This window comes from Oryctolagus cuniculus, chromosome 20, assembly GCF_964237555.1.
Source record: "Oryctolagus cuniculus chromosome 20, mOryCun1.1, whole genome shotgun sequence".
Taxonomy (NCBI): domain Eukaryota; kingdom Metazoa; phylum Chordata; class Mammalia; order Lagomorpha; family Leporidae; genus Oryctolagus; species Oryctolagus cuniculus.
The window spans coordinates 20,906,069-20,930,323 of NC_091451.1; the positions used below are offsets into that span (position 1 = coordinate 20,906,069).

Consider the following 24,255-nt stretch of genomic DNA (forward strand, 5'->3'; position numbering starts at 1 on the left):
GCTTTGCCTCGCAGCCCTGGCTTTGTGTCTGTGCTTGTATCAAGAGGTGTGGGGAAGAGGCCACAGAAATGGCCCCTGCCAGTTTCTAGAAGATACAGATTACCATGACCTTAGGGGAGAAGCAGTATCGCCTTTAGGGAAGTGATCTAACAGATGACCTCAGTGTAAGAAGACAAATGAAAAAAAAAATTAGGCACCAAAAAGAAAATATTTAAGATGGTCAATTGTTACTTGATTTTGCTAGTCCAGTAATGGAGTTGTTAACTAAATCTTGAACTTGTGTTATCACTAGAAGCAGAACAGAGTAGAAAATCCAAGGGTACCTCAGAGAGATTTGGTATGGGTAGAAAATGCCCACAATGTTTTAAGTTTGTTAAGAGATGCACTGAGAATACAGAGTACCCAACCTGGGATTTTATTTATTTGCTAGCATTTCATTTTCATTTCGTTAACATTGTTTTTCTTATCTCAGAAAGCTGCTTAGAATTTTAGTAAATTTTTATTTTAATCATACTCTTATTTTAAATCTTTGGTGTCTTAATACAGAATAGTCTGACTTTGGGGAAAGGTCCTGCTATCCTGGTGGGCCTGTCGGATTTTTTAACCTAAATGTACAGATTTCTCAATTCCGTGATTCAGCTCTACCAGTAAACTTGCTTACAAGGAGCTTAGTAGGTGAGATGTAGATGGCTTTTCTCTTTTGGAATCATTGATTTAGGATTAAGTTGAGTTGGCCTGTTCAAAATATTTTGGTGACTGAACTGTAGGACTCAGAAGCCAACATACTCTGCAGTAGTCCGTTTGTTGACAATTTGATGCTCATAATTTCTAGGAATTTGATTCAGATATCAGTGAATAATACGGAAGTTTATTGACAAAGGTAAAACCATAAAATCTTGTGTTTGGATTTACTTCCTTGTGGAAAAGTTTTGATCACTGATTGAGAAAGCCAAAGTAGGTGTCCAAAAAAGTTCAGTTTACATTTTCTTCCTGTGGATGCCCGTCAGCTTTTGCACTAAGTATTTTATTCTGCTCACTGCATGTTGCTGTAGGTAACTAGAGCCTGGCATAATTTCTAGGACTTAACATGAGTTTTACTGAGCCATAGAAGGAGGAGGATCACTCATTTTTAGATTGATAGATCCTAGTACAAGTTCAGGTTTCTCTTTTAGAAGCTATATGACCTTGAGTAAATCTTTTAACCTATTTGAACTTCCATTTCCAATAAAATGAAAATGACAAAGCAGACATAGTGCGTGTAAGCTGCTCGGCGCGGTGATCAGCCCGTGGTAAAGTCTCAGCAGTCAGTAGCTGTCATCATCTCACTATTATGTTCTCACTGCTCTTTTGAAATTCAAAATGCCCAGCTGGCCTGAAGATAGTTGTTGCTTTTTATAGCCAGCTCCTGTAGACTCTGCTGTTCCATATGAAATAGTACAGCATATGTGAGCTGGAGAAATACAGACACTTTTCAGGTACCAGTGGCACTGATCTTCGGAACCAGTATGGAGGTTTCAGATCAGGTGCAGAGGGTAATCAGGTACCCAAGAGGGGATGAGTGGTCCCAGAAAGCGGTTGCCAGACCACATAGTCAGAAAGAAGAGAGTGATTCATGAGTAACATTCATGTGGCATAAAACGCAGAAGACTCAGGAGTGTAAAGTATTCTTCCATCTGTAAAGGCAGCTGGTGGAAACTGTGTCGTGTTCTTAGAAAAATTCTGTATATACACACTAAGTACTCACATTTTCAGCTGGTTTTTGTACACATGGCTACCTTGGTTTTCTCCTTTATGTGTTAGAGGTCATTCGGATCGTGTGTAAAAGTATTCCTCTCTCTCTCCCCTTTTTAGTTTCCCAAAGGTATCTTATTGTAAGGAGGATTACTGAATTTTTTTAGAAATTCTTTCAGCTGTATTTATTCATGGTGTGGAATATAGGGCATAGGTGTTATTGTATACAATTTTCTTATGTGTAGGTTTGTGTAACCCCTTCTCCACCTTTATCCTATCTGCCCCCCCCCCCCCCATACAAACCCCATCTCCAACCCTTGGCAACCACTAATGGGTTTTCCATTTCTGTCATTTTGTTATTAAGGAAAGATATGTATGACACCGTATAGTGTGTAACGTTTTGGTATTTTGGCTGCTTTCACTTGGCATGATTCCCTTGAGACTGATGCAGGTTTTTAGGTCTGTCAGCCATTTGTTCCTTTTTGTTGCTAACTGACATTCCATTCTCCTGCGGAGCTACCCGCTGCACTTAGCTGATTTCTGGCTATGAAGGAATGATAGCAATGGCATCCTTCACATGGGTGTCCTCAGAGGGTGATGAGCACTTCGGAGCCAGCCCAGCACTGTGGGCAACTGCTCTCAAGAGAGCGTGACAGTAATGAGGTGACAGAGGCATCATAGGTTCTGAGAAAACAAAGAACTACTGTGTGCATTTGAAGACCTGAGCAGCAAGCTACTGTGGTGGTTCCTGCTCCGCCCACATCTGAGAGTTAAAGTCCTCAGGCCGCTGCCCTCGGAACCTGGATACTGACATGCACCTGCGCTTCTGTGCTGATGTTTGGCCAGAGCCAGAGCTGACAGCCCTCTGCCTGGGGCAGCGCCTGACATTTGTGATTCTGCAAAGAGCCTGTGGATTTCATGGTTCACTGTGAAAGGAAAGCCATGGCTTTGACTCTTCTACTTAAGAAGCCTGACCCTTCTTCCAGATGCTCGTGCCCTGTGTCTGATGATCGTGATCTAGACTGAGGCCTGATCTCTTCGCTTCTGCCAGGCAGGTGCTGAAATCCCACTCTCCGTTCTGTTACCTCTGGCAGTGCATTGCTCTATTATGATTAGGTATGTCTAATTTTTCTTCTTTTAACTTAAATCCGTGGGGCTCCATGAAGAAGACGGGGACCTCCACAGGGATCAGCGGCCCTGTGAGGTCTTGGGAGCCCTCAGCAGTGTATTTCCAACCCTTTATGTGATCTCCAGAATGACAGAAGTACAACCAACTCTGTTGAAAGATCTCAGTTGACTTGGAGTTGTGATACTAGAATTGGACAGCACGTAATTCCCTAAAGTGGGATGTGTGTTCCCTACCACGTGTTTCCTTTACGGCATCTGGCCCAGTGCCTTACTCCTGTGTCTGTAGAGAATAAATAAGGCGCTGCTTCCTGTGCGCATGGCAGAGCCGGGCAGGTGACGGGTGCGGCAGGAGGGCAGAGACGACGGTAAGGCGGGCAACGAGAGGTCCGACTGGAGGGGGCGACAGCACCTCCTTGGCCTTAGCAGGTTGTGGCCCCGTGGGAATATTCGTCTGTTGTGAGCTTGTAAGAAGAGCGACGGATCAAGATTGTGTGTGTGTGTGTGTGTGTGTGTGAGAGATACTCGATAACTCAGCACCTAGAACTTTAGTTTTGGTTTTGGTTTTTTGGTAAGGGCTTTAGCTCCCTCAGGCTGCCAGGTGCCTGCCGCCTCTGACTTGGCTGCCAGTTTCAAACTGGAAAGAGAAAGAAGGTAAGTGACTTGCTCAGATTCTCAGTCACTCAGTCGAACTGCAGTGGCTGCTTCATGCAGACCTTCGGGAAGTCCAGAGCGGTGAGTTCCCCGGTGCGGAGCGCGTGCTAAGCTGTGGTCCTGGGCTTGCCTTCTTACCCAGATACCATCAGGAGCCGCGCTGTCACCTCAGCAGCCATCTTCCCTCAGCTGTATTCTAGGATCTCACTGAGTGCATGTTTCTTCTGATTGTTTTTTAAGTCACAGAAGCTTAGAGGTTAACTTGAGTACTGAATTCGGTTCTTGTGCGAGAACAGTGGAGTACACAGGTAAAGCATTTGTGTCCTGGTGTGCAGATAGCTTTCTGTCGTTTGTCATTTCGTGTGTAACTAGCCTGTTCGCCTTAGCTCCACTGACAAGCATCTTGGTCGTTCTGTGTCCCACCTTATCAAGGACAAACTCATCAGCTTGGCATTGGACTCTTCCTCAGTGATCCCAACCACTTCTCCAGCTGCTGCTTCCCTGTCCGGCACTGCAGGACACTGGGTGTGGTCCCCTGAGCACCCCCTGCAGTCCCTGCTGTTTCTGCCTCTTTCTCATCCTTCAGGAATCTTAGTGATCAGAGGGCCCAGCCTCCATGCTGCCCCCATGCCAGTCCTCGTCGTCTTTTTTTTTTTTTTTAAAGAGATGGATTTATTTGAAAGGTAGAGTTACATAGAGGCAGAGAAAGAGAGGTCTTCCATCCACCGATTCACTCCCCAAATGGCCGCAACAGCTGGAGCCGGGCCGACCCAAAGCCAGGAGCCAGGAGCTGCAACCCACGCAGGTGCAGGGACCCAAGCAGTTGGGCCATCTTCTGCTTTCCCAGGCCATAGCAGAGAGCAGGATTGGAAGTGGAGCAGCCGGGACTCATCACACCCATGTGGGATGCTAGCACTGCGGACGGTGGCTTTACCTACTACCCCACAGCACCGGCCCTGTCTTCCTTTTTTTTTTTTTTTTTTTTTTTTTTAAATTTTACAGGCAGAGTGGACAGTGAGAGAGAGAGACAGAGAGAAAGGTCTTCCTTTGCCGTTGGTTCACCCTCCAATGGGCACCATGCCGCGGCCAGCGCACTGCGCTGATCCGATGGCAGGAGCCAGGTACTTCTCCTGGTCTCCCATGGGGTGCAGGGCCCAAGCACTTGGGCCATCCTCCACTGCACTCCCTGGCGACAGCAGAGAGCTGGCCTGGAAGAGGGGCAACCGGGACAGAATCCGGCACCCCGACCGGGACTAGAACCCAGTATGCCAGCGCCGCAAGGCGGAGGATTAGCCTAGTGAGCCGCGGCGCCGGCCCCGTCTTCCTATCTTGATCCCTCCCAGCTCTCAGGGCTTTGCTTGTCCATATCCAGCCATTTTGATTTGCCTTTCTCCTAGAGTAGCCCTTTTATTCATACTAAACACACACACACATTTATTTATTTATTTGAAAGAACACTAGGGAAGAGAGCAGAACAATGGGGAAGGGGGCTGGGGGACAGAACACAAGCTAGCTTCCATCTGCTGGTCCATTACCCAGATGACTGCAACAGCTGGCTGTGGGCCAGGCTGAAGCCAGGAGCCAAGAACACCATTTGGATCTCCCACATGGGTGCCAGGGCCAAAGTTGGGCCATCCTCCACTGCCTTTCCAGGTACATTTGCAGAGAGCTGGATCAGAAGTGGGGTAGGCAGGATTCTCAGCAACTTGATGTGTACACGATGCCATCTGTTCCCAGTCCTTCCCACGTCCCAGTGCAAGCTCCTGTGGGGTAAGACCTGCTTCACTTTTCCACCCTTGCAGCACCCAGTGTGCGACATCTGTTATACATAGTTGATACGCAACAAGTTAATTTAGAATCAACCTGGTGAAACTTTAAATAGAAATTTAATTCCTATAGGTCAATAGGTGTGTGATTTACAAAACAATTATTAGTGTTTGCTTTTTCATTGCTTCTGTATCTCCCAGTGTACCCATATGTAATTTATACACCCGCTATTGCAAGTCCAAATGCCTCCAAAGGATAGGAAATAAGGTAAATAAGAGAATCAGACAGCAGTTTCACCATTACAAGTTACATTCTCCCAGTGGAGACAGGCGGTTTTTGAGAGACATGTAAGCATGTTCTCTACTGTCGTGTCCTCATTCCCATTTTTCTTGAACTATTTAACATGCCAGCTCTAGTTTTCCTGCTGTGTGTTAGAAATGCAATTAATTATAATATCTTAGAAAAAAAAATCAGAATGATACGCGGCAGCTGCCTCTTGGCTTCAGTGCTGGTGAGGCAGTAGGGCACGGAGAGGGCTGGTGTGTTTGTCCATGCCTGTCCATGCTTGTCCATGCCTGTCCATGCCTGTCCATGGTCTCCAGCTGGTGGTTGCCATGAAGAAAAGTAGATTGCATGTTATCAGATGAGGATAAACTGGAATCTGGATTTTTATATGAAATAATCTTTTCAGAATACTGTGGAGACAACATAGTAGAGGCAGAATAAGTCACATGTGACCTGCGGCCATAGTCTGGGGGCTCCTGATGTAGACCCTAAAGAATAGTGATGATTCTGGAAGGGTTATTGCGAAGAAACAAGCCGTCAGTCATGCTATGTAGATTATATATGTTTTGACCATTTTACTGATAACTTTGCAATAGCAGTTGGGTCTTCATTGAGCCTGATGGCTCTAGGTCTGTAATATCGATGCTGAATTTGCAGTGGAGTAGTTCTTGTCCGTTGCTTTCACACGAAAACGTGATTATTGCCTGCCTCTTTGAGTGATATTCCTCTAGTGCCTCCAATTCTCAAGATGCAGGTAAATACCTTGTATGGACAGTTAAACAGCGAGCGCAAACCTGTGCCAGAGAAGGCAGCAAGAATTCCCTTGGGTTAAGTGGAGTGGCTGGGTGGCCGCGTCTGCATGTGAATTGATCAGCATATATCGCTGTAAACTTCCTCCCATTTTCTATTTCCACTGGGAAAAGAATCAGTGTCATTAAAACAAATTTGCTGGCGCCCGTCAAGGTGGGTATATTTTTGTTACACTGAATTTCTTAAAGTATGTTTTTGGACATTTTCTTTTTCAGAATTGTTTATTTCCACTGTTACATAGTAATTCATTTTTATTATTTAAAAAATTATTGCAGATGAATCTCAAACACCCCCCCCATTTTATATGCAAATACCTTAAATCGTAGAGGTCATTACTGTTAGCATTTTGGAATATGGCTTTTGGAAGTGTGGCTTTCTCTATGCATTGGTGTACATATCTACAAGAGAGTTTTCCACATGAATGACATTCTTTCCCTATTGTTCTGCAGACCCACTGTTTATTGGATACACACTTGCAGGTTTATATCAGCATAAATATGTATATGTATTACACATGGGTACATTCCATGATATGTATGTAACATTTTTTCCTTTTTTCTGAGTTTTCTGCTGTCATAACAATGTTGCATTAAATATCTTGGTAAATGCCCCTTGTAGGCATATTTTTTTTGCAGGGAAAATACAGAAGAAATGCTGAGCTACAGGGGAACAATTTCTCCTTTTATGTTCTTCTAATTATTATATGTATATGTGTTTAAGAAGGAATCTTAATGTCTGTAATATAAAAAAAAATTTGGTATTTTAAAGTTCCAGCTTTATGTACTGCCCTCATTTGGATTCTGCCATTTGAATCTAGATTTGGAATTGCTACGGATAAGCAAAATGAATTCTAAGAAGTAGCCATCGTTCAGAACTAATAAATTTTTGGAATAGATGTTATGTTTCAGTTGTGGAAAAAAGTAAAATGTAGGCTGAGGTGATAGCATTCTGCAGTCACCAGTTTGTTTTTTCCCCGAAACATTTTTGGCTCCCTTTGAGATTATGACAGCTGGATTCACAGGTGGTGTGAGAGCATATCACATTGCTTTGATGCCAGTTTGAATAATCCTGGAAAAGTTTTTGGTTCTATATCCTTTCCTATATATGAGTTGTATGTATATATATATACATACACACACACACACACACACACACACACACACACACACACCATAGAGGCATTATTGGGACAGGCATTTGGCACAGTGGTTCAGATTGCTTGAGACACCCATGTCATACGTCTGAGTGCCTGATTGGAGTCCCAGCCTCTCTGCTTCCGATTCCAGCTTCCTGTTGATGTGCACCCTGGGAGATAGCAGGTGGCCGTTGAAGTATTTGGGTCGCTGCCACACACATGGGAGACCCAGGTTGAGTTCCAGGTTCCCCTGCCCTGGCTGTTGTGGGGATTTGAATGAATAAACTAGTAGATGAAAAATCTCTCCCTCCCCCCCTTCAACTAAATTCAGGATAACTAATTTTTTAAAGTGGTGAATTCTGGAACACCCACTTTGATGGATGGTGGTTTATTCAGACATTAGTTAGTTGATTTATTTAGACATTAAAGCTTTTATTAAAAGGATGTGCTGTGAGAGTTTTCTGTTTTTCAGTTTAGCCTTCTGCTTCCACCAGATGAATGTTATTGTCAGGGCAGGGGGAAAGCTTTTGACAACAGAGGCCATAACTCATTAATCAGTCAGGGGCCAATGAAATAATTGCTCGAATTCCACTCGATATGCCGTGTGTGGAAGAATGGGGAAATATGAAAAGTATCCCATGTGAAGAGTTGTTTTGTGAAAGAGTGGTTTTTCCTGGGCCACTTTTAAGACTGGCAAAGCTCAGGTCGTACTGCGAGACTGCACACCAGAATCTAAGGTGGCACTCGGGCACTGCTAACCTGTGAGGGCCATCAGGTAGTTACAGTGGGCAGCCAAGTCTCAGAACCAGTGGTGTACAGGAGATTGAAAACACAGTCCTTACACATGACTTCTGAAGACTCTGTCCTGTTAGCTTTGCAGGTGCAGAAGGTAGATTTGTTGGAAGGATAGCAGTTGATAACTCGAAGTGTGAAAAATGAAATCCAGCTAGCCTGGAAGGGCTCATGCAGTTTCCAGAGGTGCGTGATAGCCAAGGAGCAGCGTAGGTACAGGAAGAATCTGATTTCCTGGGAGCAAATGAAGCCAAAGTTCATCTCAAACATACAGTCGCCATCATCCCCGCCCCCTGCCACCACCGTCCTGCCAGTTGTGGGGAAGGCGCCTGCCAGCAGACAGAGTGCTGGCGCAATGTCATCTGACCCTGAAAATCTGAAGGAGAAATTTGGTTTGTGGAGAGGGCTGTGGATGAGACGAGGGCAGCGGGCAGGAAGAGCGGATTATCTGCAGTGGCTTCTCGGCTCGGAGCCTCGTCAGAGCAAACCCAGCATGTCGTCCGATTTCCCCTGTGCTCGGAGCAGAGCCAGACGAGCCCCATCAGGAGGGGAATTGCTGTTTCATCAAGAAGCGAGAATGTGTCTTCCTTCTCTGCTTTTGATACCTTGGCATAAGTGGCAATAAAAATGTTCTGATGTGTGGTAGCATGGGCTTTTTTAGGGGATATCACCCCACCAATAGAACCTTCTCAAAGATTCTGGTGTTGCATTTTTTTTTAACTTCTTCTTTGAAAAAATTGTAGATTCAGAAGTTGCAAACAAATGTAGACGGAAGTCCCCATGCGTTTCTCACCCACGCCCCTCCTGAGTGGTCTTGTCTCACGTAATGGGAGGTATGTATCAAAACCTGTCGAAGGCAGAGTTGACACCGGCCCACCTTCAGAGCCTACACAGACTTGCCAGGTTTTAAAGCACATGTGCGTGTGTCTGTGCTGTGCAGTTACACCTCCTGTAGCCTCGTGTAATCCCACTACCAGCAAGATACAGAACTCCACATGAGACGTTAAAGAACTGTTAAGAGAAAACGAATTGCGTTGTGTATTGTTGGAGACTGCTCCTTTGCAGGGGTAGCTAATGCGGGTTTTGTAACACAAGGTGGCTTTTTCTTCATTTTTCATAATATCATCATTATTGGTGCTGTCCTCGAAAACTGTGTTCTGCGTAGTTGAAGCGTGGCCACTTGGTTTATTTGGAAGGAGTGAAATGATACGGATCTACCCCAAAACAGGACATAACGGTACTGATTCTGGTTCTGGGGCAGATCCAGCACTGCAGTGGAGTGAGGCCAGGAAGTTCTCTTCTGCTCCATTTCAAAACATTTGAGACCTGCTCTGTCCAAATGCAATGATCCAGTCTTCAAACAGTGAGACTCAGCCTTCCGGAGAGCTGCCCTGGTGTTTGAATGGAATAGGCACGGCTCTATAATAAAGAAATAGAAGCCGACACTTAGCAGCATATTCTAATCATGGAGTCAACATATCAAGCTCTGCCTCACTCACATGTTGGGTTGTTACTCTCTCCATAGCTTAAGCATACACATTCATGGCTACCATTTATCATTGCGCCTAGTGTGACAAAATTAAGGTCTTTAGGAAAATATGTCCAGTGCTGTTGAATTTTCTGTCTCCAGTAATTGCTGATGAATCCACAACGTAGCACGACAGCTTGTGTTTGGGTTTTGTTCCAATCCCTTTGCCTTGCTCTCTTCCTTAGAAACTCCTGCTGGGGTCACTGTCTTTGGCAAGAGTCGCCTCTAGGGAAGGGCTGTGGAGGGCCGGGAGTCAGTCCAGCCCTGGTGGAGCCGTGGGGTCTGGATGGGAAGGAGTAGCTAAGCACCAGGATGGCAGCCTTGCACAAGAACAGCTTAGCAGTGTTTATAAAGAACACACTCTGCCAGTTCTAATTGTGACAGTGTTAAATTAGAAATCTAATACAGTGAGAATTAGCAAAACCTCAAAATGGTAATCCCATTGCCTCACAAAGCTCGATTTGAAAAGTCAGTTTATTTAGAAACAGGGTAGCCAAAAAACAGAGTCTTGAATATCCTGAAAAAGGTAATCACCGCCCACATTCAAGGAAGAGCAGAGATAATTGGCCCTGAAGGCTGCAAGTGGAAAGAACCAAACAGCAGAAAGGAGGCTGCGTCCTTTTCCAGAAAAGAGTGGAGTCCTCTTTATGGGGAAGTAATCCTGCACATCTCCTTTAAATGGCAGGAAAAGAAGAGCAGGTTCTTAGTTACATGTTCCCTGCCTCACCCCTTACCCAGGCAAGAGGGCAGCGAGCCGGCCTCTCATCAAGTGGAGTGACTGCAAGGGTGTTGTGAAAAACCGCACAGAAGTCGGTCAAGAAAACAGGCCCAAAACAGCCTACTCAGCAGACATACAGACAGCCCCCCAGTCATGATTAAAGATGGAAAATTGCTTACTTTTAGAAATAGGACGTCAGTTGCTAAGCTTATAAGGAAGGGGATGCCAAAAATGCAGAGTCTGACATTGGCCCATGAGAAGCAAAAGCAGGTCTGTGTCTCCACAAACAGCAGTAGGTGTGGCAGGTGGCAGGGAACAGAGTAAGTGAGGAGGTGCATGTAAAGATTTCAGCACAAGGCTTACTAGGTAGGGGAGATTTGTTCATGTCGATGTGTTTACAAACCGACTTTAAGGTAGGCTTTATGCTGTCCCATGTTACTGCAGAGTTACAGCAAAAACAAGCTGCAAAATGTGTTCTGAGTCGGTACCACTCTCCAGCTAAGAAATCTTTCCCCCAGTAAAGCACTGCAGGTCTCTGACCGCTGGCAGCTTATGGCTGCCGGGCAGTGGCATCGATGCCATTTGCTGAGCGCGTATCATGTACTAGGAGCATGCCACGTGTTCCACACGTGTTTTACCTAAACTTGACAACAGCACCATGAGATAGATAGGCACTGTGTTATTAGCCCTGTTTTACAGATTGGAAAGCTGAGGCCAAGAGCGTAGCTTGCAGAGAAGCCTAGCTGATAGGTGGAGGAGCCCACACACCTGCCATAGCGCTCCAATTAGGAAAGGTGGGTGAAGAGGGGCCGGCGCCGCGGCTCACTAGGCTAATCCTCCGCCTAGCGGCGCCGGCACACCGGGTTCTAGTCCCGGTTGGGGCACCGGATTCTGTCCCGGTTGCCCCTCTTCCAGGCCAGCTCTCTGCTGTGGCCAGGGAGTGCAGTGGAGGATGGCCCAGGTGCTTGGGCCCTGCACCCCATGGGAGACCAGGAAAAGCACCTGGCTCCTGGCTCCTTCCATCGGATCAGCGCGGTGCGCTGGCCGCAGCGCGCCAGCCGCGGCGGCCATTGGAGGGTGAACCAATGGCAAAGGAAGACCTTTCTCTCTGTCTCTCTCTCTCACTGTCCACTCTGCCTGTCAAAAAAATAAAAAATAAAAAAAAAATAAAAAAAAAAAAAAGGTGGGTGAAGAGGAACGGGATGGCGTGGGGGGCGGCAGCGTCCAGCGGAAGGCAGGTACGGGAGAGAGCGTTGTCGCCTCAGGCTGCATTTCCAGGCCAGGAGCAGTGATCAGTAAATCCAGGGAGAAAGCGATTTTTGTGAGGAAAGATTAGGAACCGATACTTGTTCGGGGGGTGACTGAAAAATGAGGAAATGCTGGCGAAAAAGGGCTTGGGAGCACGAAGAGGTGAGATCGTGAGAACCAAAACGACCCTGCAAGTCTCGGTGAGGATCCGGCAGGTGCCTCGGTGTGTCGCTGGACGGGCGAGGCCGGCGGGCTGCAGGAGTGTCCTTCTGCCGCTCTCCTCCGCCCCGGCCCACTGGAGGCTGAGTCCATCTTGCGTGTGTTTTAACGGCTGAGCGTTCCACACCGGGCACCAGGTTAGATCAGAAAGAGCTTTTTCCTGACCCATGGGAATTGTCTAAGCACCCCCACCCACCCACCCAATACTCCTCAGGAATCATCTTTTCCCACAGGTGAACACCCGTTAATGATTTTAAGTGCAGGTAGCGTGGTCTACCCCTGCAACTCAGCGTGCATTGTTGATCCCCTAACGCAGGCCAGCGGGCTGAAATCCGGCCAGGAATCTGCTGGGATGACAACTATTGTATTTGCCTTGTTGCTGCAGACTTAGCTTTCCTGAAAGCACCAAGGCCTGCAGCAGCGTCTGAAGCCCCCGCGGGAGCTGTGACTTCGTGGCGGCAGGGGTCCTGGACCTTTGCCCACTCATCACACAATTCCATGATTTTCTTCTGATTTTCTCAGTACTGAAGAAATGGCCTCACGTGACGTGAAATCTGTGCAAATGCTTAACGGAGTCTGCGTGAAAACATTAAAGGTTTTTTTTTTTTTTTTAATATTTTCTGTTTGGGATCTTGAACATTTTGGATAACACTAACAAAAAATATGCACACACACTGGGATGGTGTGTACATCACCAGACTATGTTTGATCTGCTTTACAGAGCAAAGGATCAAAACTGTGAAGAAATGGACCAGAATCAGTGATCATGAAAATTTAGAATATGCATTTCATCCAGGAAGCTAGTTGTCAAAACCTTAGCTAATTGTTTAAGGATTTTTAAAAGGAATATTTCCCAAAGACACATATAAAAAGTATGTTACAGAAGTGCTATTTGAAATGACTTTCTGAGGATCCTAGGTTTTCGTCACTGAAAACGAAGACAGTATTTTTAAAAGAGGACCTCCATTCTGGGGCTGGCATGGAGGAGCTGCCTTTGGGCTCCCTGTGTTTGCGTCTGGTTTGGAGTTGTGTGTACTGTGTGAAACCACGTTCAAATCAGAGGTTGCTGATGAACCTTCTGCCTGAAACGCCAGTTCACCAGCTGCTTTCAATCCATCACTGGGTACTGACTCCTCAGGAGAGCTGTCACCAGAAACCACAGTCCACGGCCTGCTGTCTACCACTAGAAGACCAGACAGCTATGCGGTGTTCGGCCAGACTCTGGACACGTCTGACTCGGGAGAGAACAGCCCCCGCCTGTATCTTCATGGAAAGAACGAGCAGACCTTGGCTGTGTTGTGAGGCTAACGGAACATAATGACTGGCTCAGCTTACACTCGCAGCGTGTTCCCAGGAGGGAAAGAGATACCCTTGGTGGAAACAGAAAAATACAATAAAATAGAATTCCTCTGTTGGCAGAACATATATATTTATGCATTCTTCTCTGATTAGCTCAGTGGTTAGAGAGCACTTCCCGGAAAGACTGCAGTACACAAATGTTTTCAATTTGTCCCTGGGACAAGGTTCGCTGCCCTAGAGGTGGCTTGGCTCAGTCTTTCAAACACACACTAATGAATTTCAGGTTTCGGACAGGCAAGAGAGTTGTTCGTTATCAGAACTCAGAGCTGTTTCTCGCAGATGTCTTCTGTTCCTGCAGAGGGTGGGTTCTAACACTGCCTCCAAACACAGCAGATAGCCACGCCCAGTGCCTGCTGCGTGGGAAGCCCGGGTTTTGGCAGAGTCCTTTGTTTTCATAAAGGGAACTTCAGGAGAAAACAGGGCAAAGATCGTCCAAGTGCAAGTGGAAGTACGGAGGGACACTGCGAGGGGACCTGTCAGTCACCTGTGCAGGTGGGTCTGAGCTGCTGCGTTCGTTTTGCTTTCCCTCTCAACTGTTCGAAGCAGGAGAAAACCCGAAGGAAGTCATCCCTCATAGCCCTGTGCTGATCTGCCTAGCTCAGGAACGTATTCTCACCTGCTCTCCAGCTCACACCTGACCCGAGAGGTGGTGGACGCGGACCAGCCGAGTTCGGAAACCTGTTCTGCTCAGATGGGAGAGACGCCCGGTGAGGAAGACTACAAAGCCCGGCCACGTGTTACCCATCTGCCCTGCACACCTTTGGCAGAGCTGGCAGACTGGATCCTGACCAGCTTAGAAGACAGGCACAGGGGCTGAGCTTTGCAGGCGTCATGGCCGTGTGCTCAGAGGGACTCACGATTTGTGTTGCGCCAGTAGAGGAAAAAAACCAACTGACTGCATGAATTCCTTCATCTGCAGAGGTCAGCTATGGGCTGTGATTTCTTTATGGAGTGAGAATTCCCAAATTCTGCGTATGACACATTTGCCGGGACTGTACCCAGCTGTGTGAGCCTCTTCTCTGGGCCTGGGTTTCCTCCTTCCTAATTTAAGCAGGGGGGCCAGACGATCCGTCTCCTGAGGTTCTGTGTCTTGCACACATAGGAAGTTGGACATCAGTTGCACTGGTCGACTGGGGACTATTCGGGTTGTCCGGCTGATGGACTTTTCCAGCAGATGAACGTGGAAGAACAGCAACACTCGAGTCCGGCAGGAAGTGCTTGTCGGGTTAGCGGAGATGATCAGTGAAATGCAAGGGTGACGCGGCGCTGCCAAACGCCAGGCAGAGGCCGACAGATGACTGTGCCCCGCCAGCGCTGGGGCTCCCAGGGGTGGTGGCCCGAGATCCCAAGTGACAGTCTGGGGAGGTCCAGTAGGCGGTCCGGCTCCAAAGACCTTGATGGCTACCCGCTCCTGCTGGTCCCTAACAACCTAACCACCCTAGCCTCATGGCCTCTGGCGAGTTACCCCCCAAGTCTCAGTGTATGGTCTTTTTTTTTTTTTTTTTTTTTTTTTGAAAAGAGGGCAATATCTACCTTTCAGGGTGGAAAGCTAAAAGATAATTTATGCTAAAGCGGCTGGCAAATAGAGGGAGCTTGATCAATAAAGAACTAAAATCAAAACAGCAATTTGTGGAAAAACCCCAATACGGGAAGCTTCTCTGAAAGCCAAGGTGTGGGGGCGCTGAAGCGCAGAGCACTGTGGGATGGATGCCTCCTAGTGCCTACAGCCTCGCCCTACAGATGCAGAGATGCAGGGAGACAGTGAGGTGGAGTTGGGATTCAAGGCTCCTGGTTGCACACTTGTGTTTCCTTTACAGTGTTCTGCCAACACACCGCCACATTAGTTAACAGACGTTAAGGTTAAATCTGATGACTCTGGAAATAAATGATCAAAATGGTAATGGTAGCTACTGGGAGGAGGGTGCAGGTCCTTATGCCCTTTTTATATGGTTACAGCTAAACAGCCATTTAAGACAGACCGGTCTTCATGTTGTGGGACCTTAACTCCGAAACAGCTCCTGGGGGTAGCTGGAAGATTTGAATATCTCTGGGAGGTCACTGTCCAGTTTCGAAATAATTTTATAAATGGGTTTCTTCCAGGAAGGATCTGAGTCTCTCCCTGCGGAGACAGCCCTGAAGAACTCCTGTAACGTCAGGCTGGAGATTTCCAAGAAACAATCTGGGACCTGCATCCCCAAAGAGACCCCCAAGAAAGAAAAAGACGTGAGGCTGGGACGCGCTGGCACTGCAGAGACACCCGCCCCCCGCCCCGGCTGATGCCGTGTGGGCCCTGGGCGGTGGCTGAGGGCACCCCTGCTCCCCTGGCTGATGCCGTGTGGGCCCTGGGCGGTGGCTGAGGGCACCCCTGCTCCCCTGGCTGATGCCGTGTGGGCCCTGGGCGGTGGCTGAGGGCACCCCTGCTCCCCTGGCTGATGCCGTGTGGGCCCTGGGCAGTGGCTGAGGGCACCCCTGCCCCCCTGGCCTGTGATTGCTGCAGCCCCAGGAAGCCCCTGCCCCTTCATCAAACACAAACCTTTGAGCGAGGCTCCACGGAGACAGGTGTGTTAAGAACACGCCCTTGTAGGAGGAGCTGATTCCACTAATGGCGTGGCTTTTTAAGAAGTAAGAGACTCTGACTGAAATTAGCTCTGTGGTCACATCTGGTCATCTTTTCCGTTAGCACCCATCACGGGCAGGAGCACCCCAAGCTTACGACCGGCGTGCCCTGTGGGGCGGGGACCCAAAGGCTTGCATTCCAGAACTCTCACCCAGACTGGCACCCACAGGTCCTCCGGACCCAGCGTGCCACATGGCCGTCCCCAAGTGGAAGATGTGGCAGACCCCCCCCCCCCCGCCCCGTCCACATTGGCCTCAGGAAGGAAGCCTGGTCCCTCTCCCCGCAGGCAGGCCTGGGCTCCCAGACGCCCTCTCGCTGAGCGTCCAGCCCGTGGGCGGTAACCTGCTCTCTGGGATCACAGCAGAGAAGCCAGCCTGACAGCTGCTCACGCCAGGGACACCTGGGTCCAAGGTGCCACGTGTGCCTTCACAGAGATTCCCGGGGACTGGGAGGCTTGAGCACTGCTTAGTCATGATTCCCAGAGGGACTTGAGGTGACTTGCCATGGAAGGTCCCCAAATAAAACTGTTCAGCTGAGAAAATGGATCAGAGCCAAATGAGCGACGGAAATAATTGTTCAGAAAACCTAGGCCAAGACGAGGGAATGACTGGAGCCCAGCATTTGGTGCTCAGCCTCCTGGAACTAAGGCAACGGGTTCTATAACTTGGTCGTTACAACGTATCGCGTTTAAGATGGCAGGACACCTGGTCGACCTCTGCCTAAGCTTCAGAAGGAAGATTGGCTGACCATTCAGAGAGCCGCCTGGGACAAGGTAGGAGGTCTGAGCTCTGTGGAGGAGAGAGAGGTTGCCCCTCGGCTACCCTGGTGCTCAGAAAGGCCGAGGATTTCCTCACTGGACCTCAGGGGACCCCAGCACCTGCTCTTACCTCAAAATCATTCCCCTTGTTGTAGTGCATACTGAGAGCTCGAAACAGTTCCGAATCACGGAGAACCACCAGCGTTTTGGGATTTGTGACGCCATCCGCAATTGCTTGCCGGGCAGCTTTTTCCATCTGGATGTAATAAAACTCACGGAAGTTGCTGAACCACTTGATCATCTGGGAGGTGACGCAGCGGCTGAACTGCAGACAAGGGGTCCCGTCAAGTCAGACACTGGGCAGGAGGCCCTCGCAACGAAGGCTTTTCACCCATGCAAAGTGCGACTTTGGGGAGGTCCAGGGTCAAGGCCGATGGGTGCCAGCTTTTGCTGCACTCAGGAAAATTGTATGGCAGCCCAGGAGCTGCCTGCCTGGGAGAAGGACCAGGAGAGGTCGGAGAGCAGCTCACCGGCTGCTCGGAGTTGCAGAATGAATTGAAATTGCAATCAGAGTTTGTTGCAGGCGGCAACCAAACAACTGATTATGGGGGACAGAACTGAAGCTGAATGAGATAGACTCAAAGTATCAGCAGCCCCTAACTCCCGGGGTGGGAGAGGCCCTTATACACTTCCTGGGAACAGGGGAGGTTTGCTTCCAACGGAGTTGTTTTCCTTACTGTCACACTTGGTCTGTATACTTTGTCTCAGCTGGGAAGCACAGCAATTTGAATGTGAATTTGGCAGTATCTGGCTCGATGTATTCTTTATTCTTCATAACGTCCCCCGCAGAGACAGAACGCTTGGCCCAAGATGCCACTTACTGGTGTTTTTCTCTGCCCTGTCCTCCCTTCTCGTGTGTTTCTGGACTTATCTAGAGCTCAACACTTTGAAAATCCAGACAACCAACCTTCCTAGCCAAAGAGTCTCAGCCCAGATTTGGAAGTTATGCTAATTCCATCACCACCAAGGCAATCTTGAAGTGCACACACCGTGACCATGACTGTGACCCTGACCATGACCTAACACTGGGCAGTGCACACTGCCCCCGGGGAGTTTCGCTGAGGCTGAGACCCCACTGAATGACTTTACCTGAACATCAGGGAAACAGGCCTTCAGTAGGTTGGAGCTGGGGTACCGCGTGAAGAAAAACATCAGCTTGGCCTTCTTCAAGTGACCGGGCGTTAGGCCCTCCTGGGTTTATCTCTGTGTCAAGGAAAATCAACACCGTAAAGCACCAGGTCGTCAGACAGTTTCATCCGAACTGATTATTGAAATGGTGAATTGTCCTGTTCCTGTTGTTTCTATTTTCTTTTTTTTGGTTGAATGATGTATTTGCTCCATTTTTTTCTGTCCCTGGAAACACTGATCAGAGAAACTGGATACCATATGTGCACGGTGAAATTGCAGGGTTTTAAAAGCATCGTGATGTGTGGAACTTGGTACGTGCTCTCCGAATGGGCTGGGACGACATGGTGCCTCTATTCCAGGTGTCCCCAGGTCGGGATTGGCTGTCCTCCTCCACTTCGATGTCCTTGTCTGGAATGAGGAGGAGCCAGCAAGGCAGTCCCCACTACCTTAGCAGTGGCTAAGCCAGCGAGCGCCTCACGGGACGGAGCCCAGCTCACACTGTGCTCCTGCTCGTAGGCTGGGGTGGCCGGGCTGCACCTGCCCCCATTGGCCCGGCAGAGCTTTCCCTCAAGTCTCAACCCAGAGCTGCCTCCTCCATGAATCCTTTCCTCGCCGAATGAGCTGAGACCCCTCCTGACCCTGGGCCAGCAGGGCTCTGTGTACAACCCTTTATGGCAGCAGTGACCTTGTGGGAACTCGGACTGCATGTGTGTCTCCCCAGACTCTGAGCTCCCAGAAGGCAAGGACCTTCTCTTCATCTTTGTGTTCCCTGTGCCTAGCCCAGTGCTAGGAACATAGTAGGTGCTCAATAAATGTTTGGTGGATAAAGGAGTGGGTGAGTGAATGGTTGATATTAACCCATGCACATATATTGGAAGTTATATTCCAAACCAAACCTCACCCTGGGAGCAGATTCTTTCTCATTTAGCAAGAGCAGGGGCGCTGTGGTGTGGACAGGACCCAGCTGGGTGACAGGCATCGCACAGAGCTACCTTGGATCTCAGGTCTAAGAGCCACAGCTTTAGGGCAGTTATGGCTTCCCAGAAGGGGCCAGTGTTTTGGTGTAGCTTTGTTAAGCTGCTGTTGCAATGCTGGCATCCCATGTGGTTCAAGTCCCAGCTGCTCCACTTCAGATCCAGCTGTCTGCTAATGTGCCTTGGGAAGCAGTAGAGGATAGTCCAAGTGCTTGGGCCCCTGATATGCATGTGGGAGACCCGGATGTGGTTGGGGCTCCTGGTTTCAGCCTGGACCAGATCTGGCTGCTGAGGCCATTTGGGGTGTGAACCAGCAGATAGATCTGTGTGTGTGTGTGTCTGTCTGTCTTTCAAATCAATAAATACATCTTAAAAAGAAACAAAAAGACTTCTCAATAGGATAAATAAGTTTAGCCAAAAGAAACCAAACACTGTGATTACAGCTGGCACAGGCACCCAAGCTACTACACAGAAGACCCTTGTCGCTGCCCATTTGCCATCCTTATAATTGCTGCAGGTCCATATATGCCATTGGAAGAACCCCGCAGTTGGGAGCCAAAGGCTTGGTTTCAGATGCTGATTTTGCCACCTGTTAGCTGTGTGACCTAGGGCAAGCCACTGACCCCCTCTGGGCCATCTCACTTCTCGAAGGTGGAGTGCAGTCATCAAAGCTCGTGCTTGGCCATCAGACCCTGGGTTTGAATCCTTTCTCCCCACTTGACTATCTTGCAACTCTGGACAACTTAGCTTCCTTCTCTGTCTCTGCCACTCTGGTACCTGAACCTGGAAGGGATACTTGATTGTGAGATAACACAAGCCCAGCACTCATCTGAGACGCTGGGGCAACTGGAGTTCAGATCTTGGAATGTGCTGTGCTATAAAGGGGAGAGGTATGTGCACCATAGGCACATTAACACCCACAGCAGAGGCACTGTGTACGAGAACAGCAAAATGCAAGACTACTTCTGCTTTGCCAGGGGGTCTATAAGTAGCGTCCATCAGTGTATGCCAGGTTTTGCCACTGGGAAAGTTTGAATCTTAGAGGGAAAACAAAGCATAGGGCCTCTCAGAATCTTTTGGATTCCAGAACTGTGGCTGAATGGAGGTGGCCCCGCAGCCATGAGCAGCTGGCACCAGTGCCTGCCACGAGGTGCCGGTGAACACTCCCCACTGGAGGTCTTCACACATGCCTCCCTGTGTCACGGGGCGGGGGCTCTGTGAGTGACAGTATTTTACACTTCAAAGCCACTTGCCATTAGGTGGCTGTCATGGCCCCCAGGAATCCATCTCAATACAGGCAGCAGGATTGCTCGGGTACCTGATGCACCCTGAAGCTAGCCAGGCACTCCCCCCTGGCAGCAGGCCTGCTTGTGTTTCTTAGGCTGCGCTCTGAAGCCGCTTGGAGCTCTCTCAATCCAGTCCTCTCTTCACAGGGCAGGGCCAGGCACACACAGTCTCCTGGAGGCGGGTTCTTTGACCATTGCCTGGATTTAGTGCTGAGTCTTAACTAGCGGTCTCTGACGACAGACCCCGAGAGGTAGCCTTTCTCATGCACAAGGGCTGGCCAGCTAGCATCAGGCTGTCCTGGCCCGTGTGGTGCCCTTGACATTGAGGTCATAGAAGCTCACTGCCTTCCAGATGATCCTGAGCTCTGGGATGCTTCCAACGCCCATGACCAGCAGGGGGCGCTCATGACACCTAGGACACAAGGAAGGGCCCAGGAGTGGGAGTGAGCTGGCGGGACCCCACCCTGCGGCTGGGCCAGTCAAAGGACACCCTGGTTCCCACCTGGATATACGACTCCCCAGACATAGTAGTTTCTGGAGACGGCCCAAGACTGCCCAGGAAGCAGCAGCGAAGGCAAAGCTCACTTAAAAAACAATATCCAAAATGTGGCCTCTGGGGGCGGGTGCTGTGGCACAGGGGGTTAATCTGCGACTTGTGACACTGGCATCCCATGTCAGAGTGCCACTTCCAATCCAGCCCCTTGCTAATGTGTCCCCCTCTTGCTGTCACTCTACCTTTGAAATAAATAAATCTTTTGTAAAAATTTTAAAATGTCCTTAGAAACATTAGTTCTTCAAGATGCTCGCTGGAGGAGAGTTCATTGTCAAGTGAGTGGTGGGCTGCAGATACTGTGCCCTTAGCTTTGCGTCAGACTGCAGCGTGCTAAGGCAATGAGAAGTCCCCGTAAGGAAACCACCCTGGTGTCTACACAAGCTACTTCTCCTCACTCAACGACTCTCACCCCGGAAGCCAAGCCGCTGGTGCGGAAGGCGGGGTCGGCCTAAGGGATGCAAAGTGGAAGCAGTCAGATCCGGACCCCCGTGGGCCGCCCTGGGCCTCTTAGGCTTCTCTAAGTATGCGTCGGGGAAGTGGGGGCGCCTCTCTCTCCACGGGCACAGCCCCCAGGCCCAGCCCACTCAGCTGCAGCTTGGAAGCTGCCCCTTAACTTCAAGGTTTCTGGTCCCTTCCAGCTGCCTGGCCGGGTCTAGTCTGGGACGAAAACTCCCTTCCCGTGTGCCCTGGAGGTCGCTCCCCCTGAGTTATGGAGGCAGGGCGGGGAAGCCATGCCGCAAATGACGTCACTGCTTTGTGCACTGGCAGCCGGCACACCAGCCAGCCCAGCCACCGCGTTCCAGAAGCGCCTTCGAGATGATGGACAAAACGCTTTCAAGGAACGGGCCGGTAGTGGTGGGGAGTGAGGAGTCACAGAAGAGAAATGCCGACAGGCACAGTGGCCGCTTCCCCAGGACACAGTGAGCGGTGCGCCCCTGGGAACAGCGGGCCCAGAAGTGGCTGCGGCCGCGCCCCATGCGACGCCCGCATTCCTTCCCCAACCCCGCTGCCTGCCTCCGCAGCCACTGATGCTCCTGCAGCGCCTCGCGGGCTAGGAAAGGATACGTGGCGGGAGGAGAGCGCGAGCACGTCCCGGACAGCCTGCGGGCTGCGCTGCTCCGTCTTCACCGAGGGAACAAGGCCGAAGCTCGCCAGGCCGGGGCAGGTGAAAGGCAGGGGACACTGCCGCTGCTGGCTCAGAACCGACGGCCCCGGCTCGGCGGCTCCCCAGGGCTGCACGGCGGACTCCGAGGAGGGGTGGCTTAGGCAGGGCGAGTCCTGGGCAGCACTGTTGCTCCAGAGGCCGCTGGGCCCGGGGCCCAGGAGCTGGGTACGCATCTGCTCTCCCTGGCTGTAGGCAGGCCCAGGCGGGGCACCCTGATGGGGCTTGAGGAAGCTTCTCGCCGAGACGGGGTGCAGAGGAGAATCTAGAGGCTTGGCCAGTGGCAAATTTCCCAAGGGGACCCCAGCTGGAGGCTGGGCCCTCCTGGGCAAGAGGGCCAGAGCAAGTGGGTCATGATGGGCACCTCGCCCAGGAGGTGTGGGCTCCCTCCCTGCCTCCGGTACTAGCGCCTGGAAGCTTCTGCCCAGCGGGGCTGGGGGGCGCGGTGGATCCATCAGGAGCTTTTGCAGTACAGAGTCCACAGCCTGGGACACCGCCCTGGTCAGCTCCTTCCTCAGACTCCCCAGCAAAGCCTGTGCCCCAGGAGGAGGGGGGCGGGGCTCCTCAGGCTGGCCTTGGACCCCGGCCACTCTGGCTGCCCGCACCCCAGACGGGTTCTTGCTGGAGCTGTGCCGGCAGTTGCTGTCCAGCCTCCGGGGACCAGACCTACAGCCATCTCTCTGCTCCCCGCCCAGAGGGCCCGTCCCCTTCTCAGAGCCTCCAGGGCGCTGGGTGCTGGGCCTGGGCCCCACAGCCTGCTGGATGTGCCCGTGCAGGTGTCGCAGCTGTCGCTTCAGCAGCTGAAGCTGTTCTCTCACCCGGGGGCCCCCCTTCCAGGTGCCCTGGTCCCAGGCAGGGCCTGGCCTCGGGCGGCCTTGGTGCACGGGGAGGCTCTGCTTCCTCTTCCGCTCCCGGGTTGTCTCTGGGCAGCCCCGGCCGCCCCTGGCTCCTGTGTGGTCTGTCAGCAGAGGGTGGGGCGAGAGACACCTGTCGTGGACGGTGGCCTCCACTCTGGCCCTCTTCGCCTGGATGTGCTCACCCCAAAACCAGTCGGGGTCAGCCAGGCTGGGGCTGGGGACCTGGCTCCAGAGAAAGGGAGGGTCTTTCCCCAGCTCTGGGGATGATGGGCTTCGCTCACCTTCCATAGGGGGCTCTGCCCGTGGGAGCAGGTCCGACGGAGAAGAAAGCCGGGTGAGCAGGCCCGGGAAGGAATTCAAGGGCTTCAGGACCCCTCCTCCTGCCCTCCTGGGCTGGGCGCCCGTCTGTCCTTACAGGAAGGAGCACGAGCAGCCTTGGTAGGGGCAGGACTCGGGCCCTGGAGGCCGTGGCTCGCAGACCTCCTGGGCAGACACCTGAAATAAGAGACAGGAAGAAAACGGATGTGCGCCTCTGAGCAGCGCCTTTCAAACTCAATGTACAAGTGCCCGGCCTGGCCATCTTGTGACAGGTGCCGACTCCAGGGGCAGGTGTCGTGGCACCGCAGGTGAGGCCACCTCTGGGGATGGCGCATCCCGTATCAGAGTGCCTGGTTCGAGTCCTGGCTGCTCCACTTCCCACCCAGCTTCCTGCTAACGCATCCTGGGAAGCAGCTGTTGATGGCTCCACTGCTTAAGCCCCTGCACCCACGTGGGAGGCCCAGATGGAGTTCCTGGCTCCTGGTTCCTGTTGCGGGCATTTGGGGAGAGGACCAACAAATGAAAGACACATTCTCTCCCTCCCTCTCTCTCTCTCTCTCTCTCTCTCTCTGCCTTTCAAGTAGTTGGAAACAAATAAACAACAACAAAAACGTCTGTGAAGAGACTTCTTGCCGGCGTCATGGCTCAATAGGCTAATCCTCTGCCTTGCGGCACCGGCACACCGGGTTGTAGTCCCGGTCGGGGCGCCGGATTCTGTCCTGGTTGCCCCTCTTCCAGTCCAGCTCTCTGCTGTGGCCTAGGAGTGCAGTGGAGGATGGCCCAAGTACTTGGGCCCTGCACCCCATGGGAGACCAGGAGAAGCACCTGGCTCCTGGCTTTGGATCAGCACGATGCGCCAGCAGCTGCGGCGGCCATTGGATGGGTGAACCAACAGCAAAAGGAAGACCTTTCTCTCTTTCTCTCTCTCTCTCACTGTCCACTCTGCCTGTCAAAAAAAAAAAAAAAAAAAAAAAGACTTCTTTTGGCCGGCGCCGCGGCTCACTAGGCTAATCCTCCACCTACGGCACTGGCACCCCGGGTTCTATTCCTGGTTGGGGCGCCGGTTTTGTCCCGGTTGCCCCTCTTCCAGGCCAACTCTCTGCTGTGGCCCGGGAAGGCAGTGGAGGATGGCCCAGGTGCTTGGGCCCCTGGCTCCTGGCTTCGGATCGGCA

The 24,255-nt window shown here is 50.8% G+C and overlaps 1 protein-coding gene across 2 annotated transcripts; it reads right to left on the reverse strand.

The window, feature by feature from the left end:
* Positions 1 to 7,858: 7,858 nt before the first annotated feature.
* On the reverse strand, positions 7,859 to 23,215 carry PROX2 (prospero homeobox 2). 2 transcript variants are annotated; one of them, XM_070065277.1, is made up of 4 exons: positions 21,810 to 23,215; positions 17,895 to 18,000; positions 16,876 to 17,070; positions 7,859 to 15,557 (listed from the first exon to the last, which is right to left on the reverse strand). In XM_070065277.1, exons 1-4 carry the CDS (start codon positions 23,051 to 23,053, stop codon positions 15,372 to 15,374), a joined length of 1,731 nt encoding a protein of 576 aa, XP_069921378.1. In that variant the 5' UTR covers positions 23,054 to 23,215; the 3' UTR covers positions 7,859 to 15,371. The 2 variants fall into 2 exon arrangements, 1 of the variants encoding a protein (XP_069921378.1); XR_011384927.1 differs by lacking the exons at positions 16,876 to 17,070; positions 17,895 to 18,000; positions 21,810 to 23,215 and adding an exon at positions 15,905 to 16,733 and having other exon boundaries at positions 15,426 to 15,557.
* Between the last annotated feature and the right edge of the window lie 1,040 nt (positions 23,216 to 24,255).

Coding starts and splice junctions, on each gene's coding strand:
- PROX2 (XM_070065277.1), bottom strand. CDS start 23,053: ATGGAAGGTGAGCGAAGCCCATCATCCCCAGAGCTGGGGAAAGACCCT. Junction 18,001..21,809: donor GCGCTCTCCTCCCGCCACGT/ATCCTTTCCTAG, acceptor ACAGAGATAAAC/CCAGGAGGGCCTAACGCCCG. Junction 15,558..16,875: donor ACAAGGGGAATGATTTTGAG/GTAAGAGCAGGT, acceptor TTGGGGATGCAG/GTCCCAGATTGTTTCTTGGA.